The 16,453-nt window shown below is 47.7% G+C and overlaps 3 protein-coding genes across 3 annotated transcripts; 2 read left to right on the plus strand and 1 right to left on the minus strand.

Annotated features, from left to right (window-relative positions):
- The first annotated feature begins 2,259 nt into the window (after positions 1-2,259).
- Positions 2,260-7,383, plus strand: LOC1276092 (probable ATP-dependent RNA helicase DDX20). The gene is made up of 2 exons (XM_315400.5): positions 2,260-2,886; positions 2,955-7,383. The coding sequence occupies exons 1-2, from the start codon at positions 2,706-2,708 to the stop codon at positions 6,164-6,166; spliced, it is 3,393 nt and encodes a 1,130-aa protein (XP_315400.5). The 5' UTR covers positions 2,260-2,705; the 3' UTR covers positions 6,167-7,383.
- Positions 7,384-7,442: 59 nt separating this feature from the next.
- On the minus strand, positions 7,443-10,051 carry LOC1276093 (post-GPI attachment to proteins factor 3). Its single transcript, XM_061643138.1, has 5 exons — positions 9,603-10,051; positions 9,373-9,530; positions 8,883-9,297; positions 8,602-8,806; positions 7,443-8,531 (listed from the first exon to the last, which is right to left on the minus strand). Exons 1-5 carry the CDS (start codon positions 9,742-9,744, stop codon positions 8,453-8,455), a joined length of 999 nt encoding a protein of 332 aa, XP_061499122.1. The 5' UTR covers positions 9,745-10,051; the 3' UTR covers positions 7,443-8,452.
- Positions 10,052-10,229: 178 nt separating this feature from the next.
- On the plus strand, positions 10,230-16,340 carry LOC1276094 (ras-related protein Rab-2). Its single transcript, XM_556035.4, has 4 exons — positions 10,230-10,850; positions 13,229-13,544; positions 13,613-13,793; positions 13,896-16,340. Exons 1-4 carry the CDS (start codon positions 10,805-10,807, stop codon positions 13,992-13,994), a joined length of 642 nt encoding a protein of 213 aa, XP_556035.3. The 5' UTR covers positions 10,230-10,804; the 3' UTR covers positions 13,995-16,340.
- Positions 16,341-16,453: the final 113 nt, after the last annotated feature.

Below are 16,453 nucleotides of genomic sequence, written 5' to 3' on the forward strand. Positions count from 1 at the left end.
TCGGGACCTAGTGCTTCTGACACAATTTCGGTTACGAGGCCAAGTTTGTGTGTTTGCACTTTTGTGTATCTTTAGATATGTGGCGTGGTTGCGTGCATTCCTGATGTGCACGAGGTTATTATTTTGGTTGAGCAAAGTAGCCTCACACTTAATAAGCACTATTTAACTATTTAGCAAACATTTTGTCTTCTTCCTCCAAGCTGGTATTGCTAAGATTAGTAACAGGTCTAGACTTTATAATCTCGGAAAGGATCAAAATTGATATAAAGTTGTATGTATAGCTGTACTTTAAACTGTACAGGAACAGTCCAATTACCCCTGTCTTTATTCCGGTTTCCATTCAACTCCTTTTCTTTCCAGATTCTCATCTACGTATGTTTCACTATTTCACACACACTTATTATTCACCCTCAAGATTATCATGCATTGACTGTTCCGACTACAATAAGCCTATTTAACTTGATCTTTTCGATATTTTTATCTTTTTCGAAATTTGATCATGCTCGATTTTTGATCTCATTTAAAGTTTATTTTCAAAGTTGATTATTTGATGTATATAATTCGAAATCTCTTATGGAGTTTTTTGGTGGACGTTGCTTATTCAATGTTCAAAGTTGCTTGCAAAAATACTCCAGTTAAATCTTTGTTAGAAGTTTCATTCCAAATAGGAATTATGTTCAAAGTATGATCTTTTACAACGATCATCTAGAAAATAAACAAGATAGATTTGCAGTAGTTCTATGTTTTTGAAGTATTCTTCTTCTTCTATTTTGCGTAACGTCCAACAAAGACACGCGGACCTTTACAATACAGGCTTTCGAGACTTAATTCATTACCACGCAGCCGGATAGTCAAATCCTTGGCTACGGGGGCACGGTCCATTCTAGGCTTGAACCCATGACGGACATGTTATTGAGTCGTTCGAGTTGATGACTGTACCACGGGACCCACTCCATTTGAAGTATTATGATTTTCATCATTCTTCATCGATTCTGGCTGAGGTACCAAAAATTAGTACATTGACCAAACAAACTGAAAAAATCTCCAAATCCAAAAATCCTTCTGAATATCTTTCTCTTGAGTCCTATTGGCTCAGAGGCGAATGAGTATGTCGGTACTCTAAAGTTATTCTTCTTCTTCTCATTATACTTCTTTGGCACAACAACCATTGTCAGTCCCGGCCTGCCTGAACCACTAGTAGGTTTGGCTTTCAGTGGACTTATTGATTTACCCATAGCAGGATAGTCACTGCTACGTATGGCGGCACGGTCCATTTGGCGCTTGAACCCTCGAAGATCATGTTGTTAAGTCGTTTGATTTGACGATTGTACCATCAGAATGAGTACTCAGCACGAGAATGGTAAGTCTATAATATATAAAAGTGTGTACAGTAGTGTCATCAAGAGCCTACGTGGTCGATAGGGGCCCTACAGACAAAGGGGGCTCATAGACTATAGGGGCTCGTAGTTGAGTCAGAAAGCCTTAGGTGATCCAAAGCTAAGTGGAGAAATCTCCCCCTTCCCCACCACTCAACACCTGCAGGGGGCCTCCAATCCTTTTAAATCTTAGTAGTGATGGGTAAATTGAACAGAAATCCGGAATCGGTTCCGAAATACTTGAAAATGACATGAAAATCAGAACGGGCCTCGGAAGGTAGGTGTGACACTCCAAGCTCAGAACCGACAAAAGTTGGTCGAAGCCGTCCAGCGCTGCTAGTCAAGAAGCTTGAGAAGGATACCGATGGAATCGTTGAAGCTGTCGTAACCGCCGAAACCATCCGTATGGTTCCAACAGCTCCAAGCACTCATGAGTAGCAATGCTCGAAAGTGGTTCAGAGTCCGTGGGTCAAAATGTTTTCTCAGAGTTCCAATAACGAAAATTATATGATACAAATGTAACGCACCACATCACAGCCCCCAACTAAATTAGTTATTTTTGTTAGGAGAAGCAAACACAATAGTCAAGCTATACCTGTACGCGTTCGATTGTTGTTGAGCAGGGTTGGCGAACCCCCTGAAGACATTGCTAAAAGGTTATTTCAGAATACGGAGACTTTTCTGTGACCTACTACTTGTGTACAAGTTGATGCGTTTTCACATCATCAATTTTTGAAAGGAATTTCAATTTTCAGATTTAAAACCTTTTCCTTTTGATTTTAAATTAATAATTTAACAAACACGCGTCTCACCGCAATGTACACAAACCTGGACATTAGTATCAGCCGATTCCTGCAGATGGCGCTCTGCTCACTGCTGTCATTACATCCCCAATCTGTCATGCTGTGAATAAAACGAAAACAGGTTTCGCGATTCTTTGCAGGCACGGGCAAAAGTGAAAATTAATTGTTCGAAAACTCACCTAAAAATCGTCGCTACTGGCCACCAAACAGTGCGAACCGCGGTGCCAAATGTAGCCGAAGCGAGTGAACGGCGAAAGAAAACGCGGTCCGTACGCAGCAACCCGCACGGGACGGATCTTTGTGCACGGGGGCTTGCATCGAACTACTGTAAACAAACCCCGCCATCAAAACACACACACGAAAGGCGGTCACGTTTTAGTTTTCCGGGACGGGGAGGTTTTTCCTACTGCCAGAGATTTTCCTTTTTGGGAATCTTTTCCGTTGGGTGTGTTTGGGTGCGTGATTAGAATTGCTCGACTTTCATTGCCCGTACCGAGTGAGTGGGCAGTTCCAGCAAGCTGCCAAAATGGCTGGCCACAGCTTGAATGATGACAAAGTGCGTACCGCCGACGTCATGGTGGATCGCAGCCTGCTGTTCGAGCGGATGTCGCTGTCCGAGCCAGTGAAGCAGGCGCTCGCCCGCAACAACTTTGTCCATCCATCCCCGATACAGGCGCGAGCCATTCCACTGGCACGGTGTGATTTCGGTATGGAAAATCAATAATGTACCTCTATCCCCTACATAGATGGTAAACATTATTATTTCTCTTTTTAGATCTTTTGGTGCAGGCAAAGTCCGGCACAGGCAAAACACTCGTCTTCGCCATCACGATCGTCGAGAGCCACGATCCGGAGATCGCCTTTCCGCAATCACTGACCATTGTGCCGACGCGGGAAATCGCGGTGCAGGTCGAATCCGTGCTGAACCGGATCGGGGGCGAGCTGGGCAACTTTAAGGCCCGCTCCTTTATCGGCGGCATGGAGATCAGCGTCGATCGGAAGAACCTGCAGAACTGCTCGGCGGTGGTCGGTACGCCCGGCCGGATACTGCATCTCATCAAGAGCAACGTGCTGAACACGTCCTACATCCGGACGCTCGTGATGGACGAGGCGGACACGCTGCTGCAGCCCAGCATGCGCGGCGACATCGACAAGATTGTGGGCGCCCTATCCGACAAGCGGCAGACGATCGTGTGCAGCGCCACGTTCTACAACAACCGCGACCGGGAGCTGCTGCGGTACATGAACGCCAAGTTTATCGGCGTCACGCCCAAGCGGGAGGTGCCGCTGCTGTTCGGCATCAAGCAGTTTGTGCGTGAGCTGCCCGCCGAACCGGACAACGTGAAGGACCTGATGGCGAAGGTGAGCGTGCTGAACGAGATCTTCCAGCAGATCAACTTCGCGCAGTGCGTGGTGTTCGCGAACACGATCTCCAAGGCGGAAACGTACTGCACGTACCTGAAGAAGGCGGGCTGGCCGGCGGAGGTCATTAACAGCGGCATGGAGCAGCGGTTCCGGCTGAAGGCGATCGAGGATTTCCGCTCGTTCCGGGCGCGCGTACTGATCGCCACCAATCTGATCGCGCGCGGCATCGACGTGGAGAACGTCAACCTGGTGATCAATGCGGACGTGCCGAAGGACAACGCCACCTACCTGCACCGGATAGGGCGGGCGGGCCGGTTCGGCACCAAGGGCATCGCGATAACGCTCGTGTCGGGCGTGAAGGACATGGAGCGGTACCGTCGCATCCTGCACGATATCGGCGGGAACGAGATGTTCGTACTGAAGCTGCCCCAGGGCAACCTGGAGGACGTGTGGCAGTTCGAGCGGTACGGGGACCGGTATGAGAAGCTGTTCGCCTCGCAGATGGTGCAGGAGATCCGCGACAAGGACGTGGACCAGCTGTTCCTGAAGGCGATGAAGATGCTGGGCAAGCAGCTGGGCAATGGGGGCGAACCGTCGCGAAGCAATAACAACGAGGAGCAGAAGCTGGACGACAGTTTGGAGAAGTCAACGTCGGACGAGGAGACGGTGGTGGAGCTGGATGCACCGAACGGCACGACGAGCCAGCCAGCGGTCGAGGTAGCCGCCCCAGCAGTCAAAGGAAAGACCACGAACGGGCATGCGACGGAGCTGAATGGAAATGTGTCTCCCGGCAAGGTGGAAGAGACGGACGCTCATGCGTCGTCCACCGTGGCCATGGATGGGCTGTCGATGTCGATGGAAAAGCTCAGTCTCGAGCGGGGTGGCGCTCTACAAGCGAACGGTGAGCGGGGTGGCAAAACGAAGCGGCTCGATTCGCTGAACGGCAATCAAAAGAAAGCGGATGGCAAAGATCGAAACAGCTTACTGCTGGAGGAGCAGGATGGTGTGGAAAACAACGACGACGACGATGACGATGATGAGGAGGATGATAATGATTCACCAAAACCGGGACCATCGAAGAATGGTGCTAAAGGTGCGGCCGGTACGATCCGGGGCAGCCTTTCGACTCCCGTGCCCGATATGGACGGGCCTCCGGTGCTGCTGGTAGCGGGCGACACCATTACAACCATCATCACCCGCAACGGGGGCAACGAATCGGACCTCGAGAGCAGCTCCTCCCTCAGCACGAACGTGACGGAGAAGGTGGAGGTGGGATCGGACTTTAACGCCCAGCTGTCCCGGCTGAGCCAAATCCCGGATCCGCGCTTCCGGCAGATCGGTTCGGTCGACTGTTCCGACATCGACCACAGCTCGGACAGTGAGGCGAACGGGGGCGACTGCCCACCGTTCGAGGCGAACAACGACGCGCTGTTTGCGAAGATCATGGAGCAGAAGGAGCTGGGCGTGGAGCATCCGGAGCATCAGGTGCAGCTGCACTCGATCGACGGCTGCAGCCTGGAGGTGCACGACGATACGGTCAGCGATCGGGGCCTGACGCGCAAGTGCTCCGTGCCGGACGTCGTCCCGTGCGGCATATCGCTCGACTCCTCCCGGCTGCACGGCGGCAACCGGGGCCCGCTGGCGGAGGAGATCGGCGAGCACGGCGAGGAGGGCGAAGAGATCGAGCTCAACTCGAACACGTGCGGCTCGAACCGGGGCTCGCTGTTCGAGGAGGAGGACGTGGAGGATGTGATACAGGCGAACCTGCCAAACCGGATCCGGTTCCAGCAGCAGGACTCGCTCGAGGTGAACTCGAACACGGTCGGCTCGAACGTCGGCTCGACGCCGGAACCGCCCGAGATGCTGGACCAGCAGTCGCTGCCCAACATCAATCCGATCGAGGCCGACCCGATCGGGCCGATCGGGCCGCAGTGTGCCGCCCACGACGTGGACGACATGATGGACGACGCGAGCTCGTACTCGTCGTACGACAGTGACGCCTCCAACTCGTCCTTCTTCGACGATGTCGACCGCGTGTCGGTGGCGTCGGCTAAATCGACCCCCAAAGAGAACGACGCACTGGCGGCGGCCGTCGCCGATCCGTTGATGGTGGTGGCCGCAGCTGCTGCTGGCGGTGTTGGTGCTATCGCTGCGCCGTCCGGCAGCCTGGAGCAGATCGGTGCCGTCACCTCGAACTCGGTGTCGGTGGCCGCTTCGCCCCATCTGTTTGCCGTGCCCAGCATCCCGACACCGCCCCTCCTGGTGGCCGGTGGTATTATTCCACCCCCAGCCACGAACCCCGCCGTCGTCGGGGGCAATCCTCCCTCGGCCGTACCACCGCTCATCATGGACGAGGAGCGTTCGCCCCGATCGCCCGCGTTCATGTCGCGCATGGAGAATCTGCTTCCACCCTTCCATCCAGCGATGGCATCGCCGGCAGCGGCAGCCGGTCCATCCGTCAGCCTGCCGCAGCAGATGCGGGGAGGTGATGCGCATGCGACCGCCCTCTACCACCGGACGTACGCCCTGTGGAGCAATCAGTACTGGAACCAGCTGACGCAGATCAACGACTACGTTCGGTTTGCGGCTTACGCTCGGCGCAACGCGTACCGAAGCCCTTAGGCAGTCATAGGTCGTGAGTCGTCTACCAACCCAGTCCTACACCAAACCAAAACAGAGCCCAGTGAATATTTGGTTCACCACATACAAACACACACACACACCCTACTGCAACTGAAAAAGGCAAAATGCACACCACCACCATCCCTACTACACCCCGCACATTCTTAGCCGGTAAGAGAGCGACAGCAAAACTTATACACCACGTGAAATGGCAAATGAAATTTGTGATCTGAATGTTAGAAGAAGGAGAGGAAGAAGAAAAAAAGTTATTGCGTTACATAAAATACTAACTCAGCAACAAAAAAACACACGTAAACGTATAACACACAGCACATGCTGTCCGTGCTCGTGCATAATAATATTACTATATATAATAATAGAATTAGTGAGAACATAATTAATATTATGGATTGGTGAGTTGCGAAAAAAGAAAACACACACAAATTATCGAGAGTTGTAACCAATTAATATCTAACTAACACTTAAAAAATGCGTAAAAGCGGGTGGCTCCTTTCGGGGTCGTTAATTGTTCGCTACTTGTTGTACTCGCCCATCGCCAATTTAGGACTAGTGATAGGTTCCAGGTTCTGCCTAATTCGCGGTAAGAGAAATGGAAGAGAGAGAGAGAGAGAGAGAGAGAGAGAGAGAGAAAAAAAAGCACGGTGAAAGCAAAGAAATCGAAAGGATCTTTCGTCTAGGACTGAAAAACTTTGACGCCGGTAATTATTGGGACGAAGGCCGGCATCGTAGGGTTAAAACGGGAAGCGCAAGGAGACAGCAGGATAGCTAGGTGGGAAGAAATGCTGCAAGGAAACGATAAACCGATCGCGCGCTTTTGCTTTTTTTTAACACAATAACAATTCCAATGGCGTTGGCAGTTGAAAAAGGGAAAAACGTTAGCAAGCAAGTACGCGCGTGTGTGTGTTTGTGTGCTACCAGTTAGTGAGTGGATACGAGTGGAAAGCTTCTAAAGCTGTGTGGTAGTGTTTTTACTCCACGCTCCCATGCTGCACCGGACATTGCACGCGTAAACATATTACACACATCAATTGGGAGCTTGCTTTGGAGGTACGGTTTTTTTACCTAATTTTGTGTTTGTTTTGATTGTTTTTCTTTTATATGTATGAACTCAATGTAAAGGAACATTAATCGCGTATCGTATTGAATACAACTAAGTGCTGAAAAATAAACCAATGTGTAACTAGTTCCAACGCAAAGGGCACAATGCTGCACAATGAGGTGATTTCTTTTCCGGAAAATGAGTGCGAACGATTGCTTTGTTCGAATTAAAAGTATTGTATATTTGTGTGGTCCTATTCTAGCTGCACAGCTGCATCGGGGTTTGCCGAATTTCGTAGATTATTGGTTTATAATATTTAATCATTAATTATTGCTCTTAAATACTATCTCCTGCTCCTTTGTGGCTAGTATAATGTCTGCACTATATAATATATCCTACGAGTAAACCTGGAATACGCACGCGAATAATCAGTATGTAGCCATTTTTCTGCACGAGGGGAGTTTCCAAAAGAGTTTAAAAAAATGTGGAGCCCTCCATCACGCCGTTTTCTAGTTTTTACCCGATCGTTGTATTACCATGTACTTTGAAAATCCCCCTTGCGGAACCCGAACGCTCGAACGAATGTTATAAAGATTGACTAGAATGGTCGCTGCGCGATCGCACAACGGATAAATATGTGATTCCAAAAACTGAGCTATACATTCAATTGACATACACGTCTACGGTTACACTTATCTAGCTGCAGGAAAAGAGCGCTGGAGGCCCATCGCTCCGTACATTTGGCTCCAAAATTTAAGGTAAATTGGTTGAATTCAATTGCATGTTGTTTGGTTTTTTCGATACTAAGTTTTGGCATAATTTTGATTCGATAGTTTTCTTTTAGCTAATTAATTCATACGATTCGGAACGATTGAAAAGAGTACGCAGAAATGAGTATACGGCTAGCCGTCCTAAACAGTGTGTCCAGCCCTGAATAAGTACATTTTAAATCGCTTAACAGTTGAAAGAATTTGATAAAAATGTATCCTTATTAAAAATGAATGCGCCAAAAATGCGTTTTACCAAGTGGTTGTGTAAAAGTAGACAAATATTCTACTTTTCTGTCCAACGACTAAACGATATTAAATACATCATCGCGCAAATCATCGATACTAACGGTTTGCGTTCTTCTTGCGCTGACCAGAACGCGTTGCACGTGTTGCCCATGTTTGTCTTATTGTCCTTCAACGGATATAGCAATGCGTGTTTGTCGATCTTAGTAGCCATTAGAGCAGCTTGCGGCTCTCTTCATCTTGCACGCCGACCAGCTCCTTGCGCAACGTTTTGCAGTCTTCGATTATAAAACTAAAAAAAAAAACGAAAATTACGCTTTCAAAACACGCACAAACAGCGTTGAAATGATGCATTCACTTACCTATAGAACAGTATTGTGAGTGGTGCCGTTACCAAATGCCATATCGAGTGCGCATCGAACGTCCACAGGATCGGTGGGAAGTCGTTTATTTCCAGCAGCAAGGACGATGTCGCCAGCACGATAAAGGTAAAGCACTTCCAGACGTAGCGGCGCTTCTTGCGCTGCAGAAAGCACCACAAAATCCAACCGAGGGCACCACTCATACCTGCGCACGAGAGACCGGGAAAGGACATAACATATGAATCAAACGATATGCAAGCCCACAAATGCACACCACTTACCCGTCACAATGTTCGCCTTCATGTTGTACGAATAGTCGAACCGGCCAACGCTTAGGTAGGAAAAGTGGTTGATAAAGAACAGTACGCACAGGCAGCTGAACGCGCCGCGCACCACGATGGACGAGCGGTGTATCATGCGCATCACCATGCAGTGAAACGAGGCCAGCACCATCGAGTAGGCGAACGTGTAGTCGAGCAGCTCGGTCACGGGAAAATCGCGCGTGTGGAAAAAAGCGGACCAAATCCACGCGTTCAGACAGATGTAGGAAAAGGCTCGCCACGTGCCGTACATGGGGCTGTCGGTGCGTACCTCCCGCTTGAACCGCTGCAGCATCTTGTAGTGCGTGGCGAAGTTGGCCACCGAGAACAGTACCGAGGCAGGTTCCTGCATGCCGAGGAACCGCACAAATGGCCACTGGAGCATAAAAAGAAGAGGAAGCAGGAAGGTGTTTTTGAATCGGAACTAAAGCGTTGAAATGCTCGCGGCTACCTTGCCGTAAAACTGTGGCGTCGTCCAGTTGCGGTTGTGAAAGGCGGCCGTTGTCCGCCACATGCAGTCGTAGCCGCACTCATCGTAGCAGGTCCACAGCAGCAGTTTATTGATCGGATCGTGCTTCCACTGTAGCTCCTTCTTGTACGATACGCCAGCTAGCAAAAAAGCCCAGTTTGTACAATCAAACACACCATCCAATAATCGGTCTCCCATAGTCTCATACTTACACTGCGTGCAGTTGTCGAGCGTGCAGAACTTTAGGCAGTTCTGGTAAAACTGGCTTCGGTCGCCGCCGGACGCAAAGATGAGGCGAAAGAAATAAATTAGCAGCACAATTAGCACAAGCGCCACTACCCGGTACCGTATCATGGCTGGGGGGTGTTGGGCTCGGTGATGCTGGCAAACAACAACAACTGGAGCCTTTGGCAGAAAAGCAGCAACCCTCAACCGAAATGCACACAGACGCGAGCCGTAACCCAAAACGCGCACGAGAGCACATAAATCACAGCACGTTCATTGCTAGCGAAACGATTACGCAGCAAGCACAAGCATTGGCGTTTATTTTCGTTGCTGCATAAAACGCAAACCGGAACGTCATCCGCGCGGATGGAGGAAAAACGGAATCAAAACAAAACCCACAACAGCGCACAGCGGGCGATGATCGCGGACGTAACGGAGGTTCTGTTTACGTAGAAAAGTGATGAAATTTAATAGATAAAAACAAAGCACAAATTGCAGCAAGCGTTATTTTGTAAAATGTGCATTTTACAAAAAAATGCACTAAATTAATTAAATTTTACCAAAATAATGTCTTCAATGTCGCAACCGCAGCTGTCAAACACGCTCGATCGACTGTCAACCTGTGTCAACCTGCACGTCGCATGATGCAACCTGCCCCAACCAGCAGAATCAGAAGTCGCAGTCACTTTTTCTCGTCCAAGTGTGTTTTTGCTGGCCCAGACCCCGAAAACCTTTAACAAAGAGATAAACACGTCCGTATTGCAGGCAAAAGTGTCGAGAATTGATTATTTCCCCCCTTTTTCTCTCTCGATTGAATTGCCTTCCCTCGTAGTTTTGACTTCGCCCGAGTGTCGTCGCCGCTAGTCTGTACGATATTTTGCATCCGAGTGTGTTATGCGTGTGTTTTCCATAGTGCCACGGCCAAGTACGCAGTGAAACGCTCTAGTCACAACACGGGAGTGATCTGTGCTCCACTCCACTACAAGAGTGTGTGAGTGTGTGTGTGGTGTGAAGAAGCAACATAAAAGCGAACGGGGAAGGTCGTGTGTGATAACAGATTTCGTGAAATCCACGTAATTGCTTGCTAAAGTACAGCGTACACAGCGAGCCCTACCAGCAGCAGCAGCAGCACCACCATCATCATCATCCTACATCGCCCACACGTCCGCGACCAATCTTCTACGCCAAAATGTCGTACGCTTACTTGTTCAAATACATCATCATAGGAGACACAGGTAAGACGCACAGAAGAAAGGATGGAACAAAGTACATGGTGAAGAAAGACACTTCCGTATTTGTTAGCTCGGAAAACATACGGTAGCAGCTCGGTCGCTTTTCCGGGGCCCGTCAAATGGGCTGTTGGTGGTGGAGGACTTCATCCGCCTTCGCAGCTTTTCCAACAGGAAGAAGGGCTGTTTTTGGGTGTGATTTAATTTGCAATTGCGTAGGCGATGGAGCTGCGTGTGTTTGTGCGCGCGCGGGTGTATGTGAACACCAACACAGCTACGCAGCAGATGCGGACGGGAGGGATGCGCACAGGAGGAAGCAAGGAACACAAGGGGTGGTGCGATGGCTGAATGAAAAAGGATGATTAAACATGATTTTCCTTTTCGTACGGGAGTGATGTGAGCACAACCCGCATCTTGGTTACATATACACACTCAAACGCACAGGGACACGTAAGGGAGGATGAAACCCAACCACACACAGGCGTCAAGACCAACACGCCACCCCATGTGTCTGGTGGCAGCAGGAGGAGGAGGAGGAGGAAAGCAGCGGTGGCAAAGAACAAAATCGATAATTTTTCGTCATCAACCCCACACTTGGCCTGTTTATCACACACACATACACACACACACCCGGAATAGAAGCCCAGGAAGAATATAGAGAAGGAAATCGACTGGTGTGTTTGTGCGTGTGTGTGAGCTGTCGAACGAAAAGAAGCATTTTCCCTTTCCCGGACCCACCATATGGGAGAACTTTGCCTGCGAGTCAGATCGAGTTTCCTTTCGCTGCGGCTGATTGCACCCGGAATGCATCGATGCACGATCGTTCTAGGGTGGGAGGAGATGACGAAAAGAATGCTCACAATACACCGAGAAAGGAATTGTTTATAATTTGCACCACTACTACCACTTGCGGCGCGCGCCCGCTGGTCACGGGTGGTGGTGGGCTGTAAAACCGGGTCAGACGGACACTATTTGCCTCGGCGCGCGTTGGTTCTTTGTTCGTGCATGGCGCTGCCACCGCGTATGTCAGCCGTGTTGAAAAGTAATAACGCACGAACCACCCGCACGAATTGCTGTCCAGTGTCCCTGAGCCCAAAAATTGGCCCCGCTTGAAGCAAGAGCACACCGTCTCATCAAGCTTTCTTTCTAGGGGCGCCTTCCACTGTGTCCCGCATGCAATATATGAAATCACCGTGGGGTTTTCACATAGCAACCACTCGATGCGCAATATTGGTGTTCGGCGGCGCATCCAAGTGGCCACACTGCTGCACAACACAGAGCGGGCGGAAATGTATGTGCTCTGTCCTATTATTGCATGGGGATGGATTAAAAAGAAAGTAAAAAATAGCGATGGAGAAGGAAAAGAAAACGAACGAATAAAATACGATAAAAGAAAACTGTCTCCCTCCACCCCGCAAGCATAACAGAGGGCAGGGGAACCACGCTCAATAATGCCTTTAATGTTGCATTTGTTTATGTTTTTGCCCGGAAGCATGAATCATATATGGGGGCGGTTCAATCAAGTGTAGTGGTGTAGTGCAAGTAGCCCCCAATGCATTTTACACTGTGCGCTGTTGTTGGAGTTTCTTTTCTTTTTATTATTATTTTTTATTCATGCAGAAGCGGGTTCACGGCAGCAAACGCTAAAATGATAAATATTGATAGAAAGAAAAGAGAAAATACTTGAGGCGCTGTGTGACTCACGTTTGGATGAAGCTTTATTGAGCAAAGATAGGTTTCTTTACACCGTAATTGGTTTTAGCGCTTGAATCTCATTTTTACGATATAATTTGTGTGTCTAAGGTGGATCAATTTATTATTTAATGATAAATTTACCATTTAGTCTATTTTTTAAATTAAATTATTATTAAACACACTTGTGATAGGAAAATAATAGAAAAATGATTAATAGTTTTTTTTTATTATTTATTTATTTATTTATTTAATTCACCTTACTGTCAGGCGTTTGCTTAGAAAATCGAAGTTATTAAATGCAATTTATTAATTTTATTATCTAAAATTAATTCTTTTTTTTTTTAAATTGAAGAACTTCAAGTGACATGATTCAATTCAATTTAGAATATTTAATTTTGCTTTTTTTACTCACTTTTATGGTTTTAAAGTAATAATGAAACAATTGGATGAATGTAATAAGTAAATTACCTCTCACAATCGTTCACCTATAAGTAAACTTGCCACACGCTCCTAATTAACTATTTAAAGTAGAGTCTAAGAAATATTTAAGGCATTAAAGCATTTATTTAAGTTTGAACATGTCCATCCTAATAACAAAATGATAAAGTTGAGTTTTCCGCTACGACACTTTGAACAATTCAACGATACCGAAAGACTAACACGCTCCATTTTCCGTTCTGTTCCCTCAGGTGTGGGCAAGTCCTGCCTGCTGCTGCAGTTTACCGACAAACGCTTCCAGCCGGTGCACGATTTGACGATCGGCGTCGAGTTCGGTGCGCGCATGATCACCATCGACGGCAAGCAGATCAAGCTACAGATCTGGGACACGGCCGGCCAGGAAGCGTTCCGGTCGATCACCCGCTCGTACTACCGCGGGGCGGCCGGCGCCCTGCTCGTGTACGACATTACGCGCCGCGAAACGTTCAACCACCTGACCACCTGGCTGGAGGACGCCCGGCAACACTCGAACTCGAATATGGTCATTATGCTGATCGGCAATAAGAGGTAAAAAGGAGCGCTTTACGATGCTGGAGTGTGTGCTTGAAAGTGAATCGTATTTTTTCATTTTTCAGTGATCTTGATTCACGCCGCGAAGTGAAGAAGGAGGAAGGCGAAGCGTTCGCGCGCGAGCACGGGCTGGTGTTTATGGAAACGTCCGCCCGTACGGCGGCCAACGTCGAGGAAGCGTTCATCAACACGGCGAAGGAGATCTACGAAAAGATTCAGGAGGGTGTATTTGATATCAATAATGAGGTATGTGTGTGTGTTTGTTGCTCTTTCCCAGCTCCTTGTGCAGAAGTATTTGCTAACTTTCCTTTCTTTTTGTTTTTCCCCCTTTCAAATTAATCGCCACAGGCTAACGGCATCAAGATTGGCCAGCAGCACTCCCCGACGAGCCCATCGCTGGGCAGCGGCAACAGCCCGGGCGGACCGGCCAGCAGTGGTTGCTGCTAAGCGTCGTGCCGCCAGCCACCGACGATCATGATGTGCAATGCCGTGCCCGACGACGGTCCGCCGCTGGGCCGAAGCTGGGATGAAATTAAGTAAATTGGTCTAACAACTGGGATTGGAACAAAATGGCAAGCGAGCGAGCGAGCGAGCGAGAAACAGGGGCGGGCGGAGGTTTGCGTGCACTCTGTAGCGTTTCACCCTTCTTCGGTCGAACCTACTCCTTTTTCGGCCAGACTGTGCTGAATCAGCGACTGCGGGTCACCGAAGGGATGATCGCTACAGAACAGCTACACAACCGAAGGCGATCAACGGGGGAGAGAAACAGGAAGAGATATGGAATAAACAAAGTTGGGGCTGCTTTTCCTTTCCCCTTCCCTCTATTACATTAGCTATTGCAAAAACAAAAAACAAACAGTAAAGTAAACTAAAAACTAACTACAGTCAAACGCGGTATCAAGCGAAAAAGTGTACAAAAGCGTCCTTAACATACGCTTTTCTCAATTCAAACCGATCATCAAGATCCTCGAAAGTGTGATCTCTGTGGTCGCACAGGCAAGGCAAGAATCGCAGAGGGGAAAGAGAATGGTAGGAAAAAAAGAACCCGAGAGCGGAAAAGACGCAAACACTAAAAGAAAACTTCTGAGCCCAAAACAAACCAAAACCAATTCCAATCTTTTGTGATGGGGAATATGTGTGTAAGTGTACGTGTACGTGAGAAACAACAAAAAACAAAACAAACTAACCAATGGTGGAGAGCATGAAAAACGTAACCGAAATAACAAGTAAGAAAACTGAAACAATAAAAAGAAGAGAAAAAAGACAAAACCAAACCAGAGCAAGCAAAAGACACACAAAAAAAGAAAGAGGGAGAAAACGCGGACGGCGGCACATCATGGGAAACATCATTCCGTGTGGAAACAACAAAAGCTTCCAGCAGATGGGGACGATTTCGATTTGTTTTTTTTTTTGTTGTGTTTGTTGGCATCCTGTAGGGGGAGGAAGGATCGCCTAGCCCCTGGCAAACCATCGCTGGACGGGGCGGGAAACGAAACGACGCACGCGGTGGTGTACTAGGTGGGTGGATGGCGGCTGTAAAGTAAATTATAAACGTAAATTTTTACTCTCTTTAACACTGATCACTAATGCTACACACCCATACAGATACATACAACTTCACACACACACACAAACACTAACATTCGACGGTCAGTGATGAAAAACTTCACGCCGCCTATGGGGACGTTGTGTCCGCACGGGAATGTAGTGCCGATTAAAAGCCAGAAAACAGCTGCTAATTGCGTTTCTGCCAGCGTCGCTGCGCATTTGCTTGCGTATAAGCCTTATTCGGTGCATCGGCCAGAGTACTGAAGATCGCTTCGTTTTATTAACCATCGCCACATTAACGATCACCAACTGCTCGGTTGTTTCGTACGGCCTTTGCCTGAGCCTTTGCTTTTGCCAAATGTTTCTCATTTCACAATCACGCAAATTGAATGATGATAATGCCATTGAAAAAGTATTTGTACGCTGCTACTCCTTGCGTGTCCATTGGTTTGGCCTGTGGCGTTTGCAAACCCGCTTCCTTTCGTACAATCTCAGAACGTGACTGTAACAGGTCGCTCCAGCTAGGAGAAGGAAAGGAGTAAAGTCATCCGTTTCAATAAAACCTCAATCAGATATAGCTAAACAAAGTTAATTAAGTACAACAATTACTGCACTTGCATGAATATTGCCCATCAGAGGGGCATTAGTTACGCCTTCCACTTCTACACACACAAAAATTGATCCTTTTTCAATCGAATTGCCCAATTCTGTTACAATTAATTTATAAATATTATTATTATATAGCTCATCCTTTTAAAAGGTGCACCCTTTCGGCACCGTGTTTGTGCGTATGCCTGCTTACGCCGCAGACAAAATATGTATCGCTAATCTACCCTCTCCTACTTCTATTGCGTGCAATTGAACACACAACCGGACACATTGAAAACACACACACACACACATAATACCCGTTATAAACAAAATAGTATTAATGTTAAATTGAAAACAAAAGATTGCAAGCTAAATACCACCATTTCTCAACCAACAAAAAAGCGTCAATACATTGGCAGCAAACGTGAAATCACATCATACCGAAAAGATAAAGAGGATGGTTAACTACAACAATCGACTGATGATTGTAAAGAAGAAGTAAAAAAAACATAAAAAGGGACACGAAACTACAGGGTAAAGAAAGCTCGTGCGCCCCGTTCGTAAACCGACCGGTCGAGACCTTACCTGCAATGTGGTGTAGTAACGTAAAGCTAATAAACAGAAATAAAGATAACAAAACAATTTAAAAAGAAACTCACACACAGACACAATAGCAACTGGAAATGAAATTGAATATTGATTTTTGTTTTCTCTCTTTTCGGAAACAGTGGAAAGCTAATCCGTGAGCAAAAAACAATGAAAAAAAA

This window comes from Anopheles gambiae, chromosome 2, assembly GCF_943734735.2.
Source record: "Anopheles gambiae chromosome 2, idAnoGambNW_F1_1, whole genome shotgun sequence".
Lineage (NCBI taxonomy): Eukaryota > Metazoa > Arthropoda > Insecta > Diptera > Culicidae > Anopheles > Anopheles gambiae.

Bases quoted from the DNA above. Each gene is read 5' to 3' on its own strand.
- LOC1276094 (XM_556035.4), top strand. From the start codon at position 10,805: ATGTCGTACGCTTACTTGTTCAAATACATCATCATAGGAGACACAG. The intron at 10,851-13,228 runs GTAAGACGCACA...CTGTTCCCTCAG, and splicing joins CATCATCATAGGAGACACAG to GTGTGGGCAAGTCCTGCCTG. The intron at 13,794-13,895 runs GTATGTGTGTGT...TAATCGCCACAG, and splicing joins TATTTGATATCAATAATGAG to GCTAACGGCATCAAGATTGG.
- LOC1276092 (XM_315400.5), top strand. From the start codon at position 2,706: ATGGCTGGCCACAGCTTGAATGATGACAAAGTGCGTACCGCCGACGTC. The intron at 2,887-2,954 runs GTATGGAAAATC...TTCTCTTTTTAG, and splicing joins ACTGGCACGGTGTGATTTCG to ATCTTTTGGTGCAGGCAAAG.
- LOC1276093 (XM_061643138.1), bottom strand. From the start codon at position 9,744: ATGATACGGTACCGGGTAGTGGCGCTTGTGCTAATTGTGCTGCTAATT. The intron at 9,298-9,372 runs GTAGCCGCGAGC...TTTATGCTCCAG, and splicing joins CGCCACAGTTTTACGGCAAG to TGGCCATTTGTGCGGTTCCT. The intron at 8,532-8,601 runs GTAAGTGAATGC...TTTTTTTTTTAG, and splicing joins CTCACAATACTGTTCTATAG to TTTTATAATCGAAGACTGCA.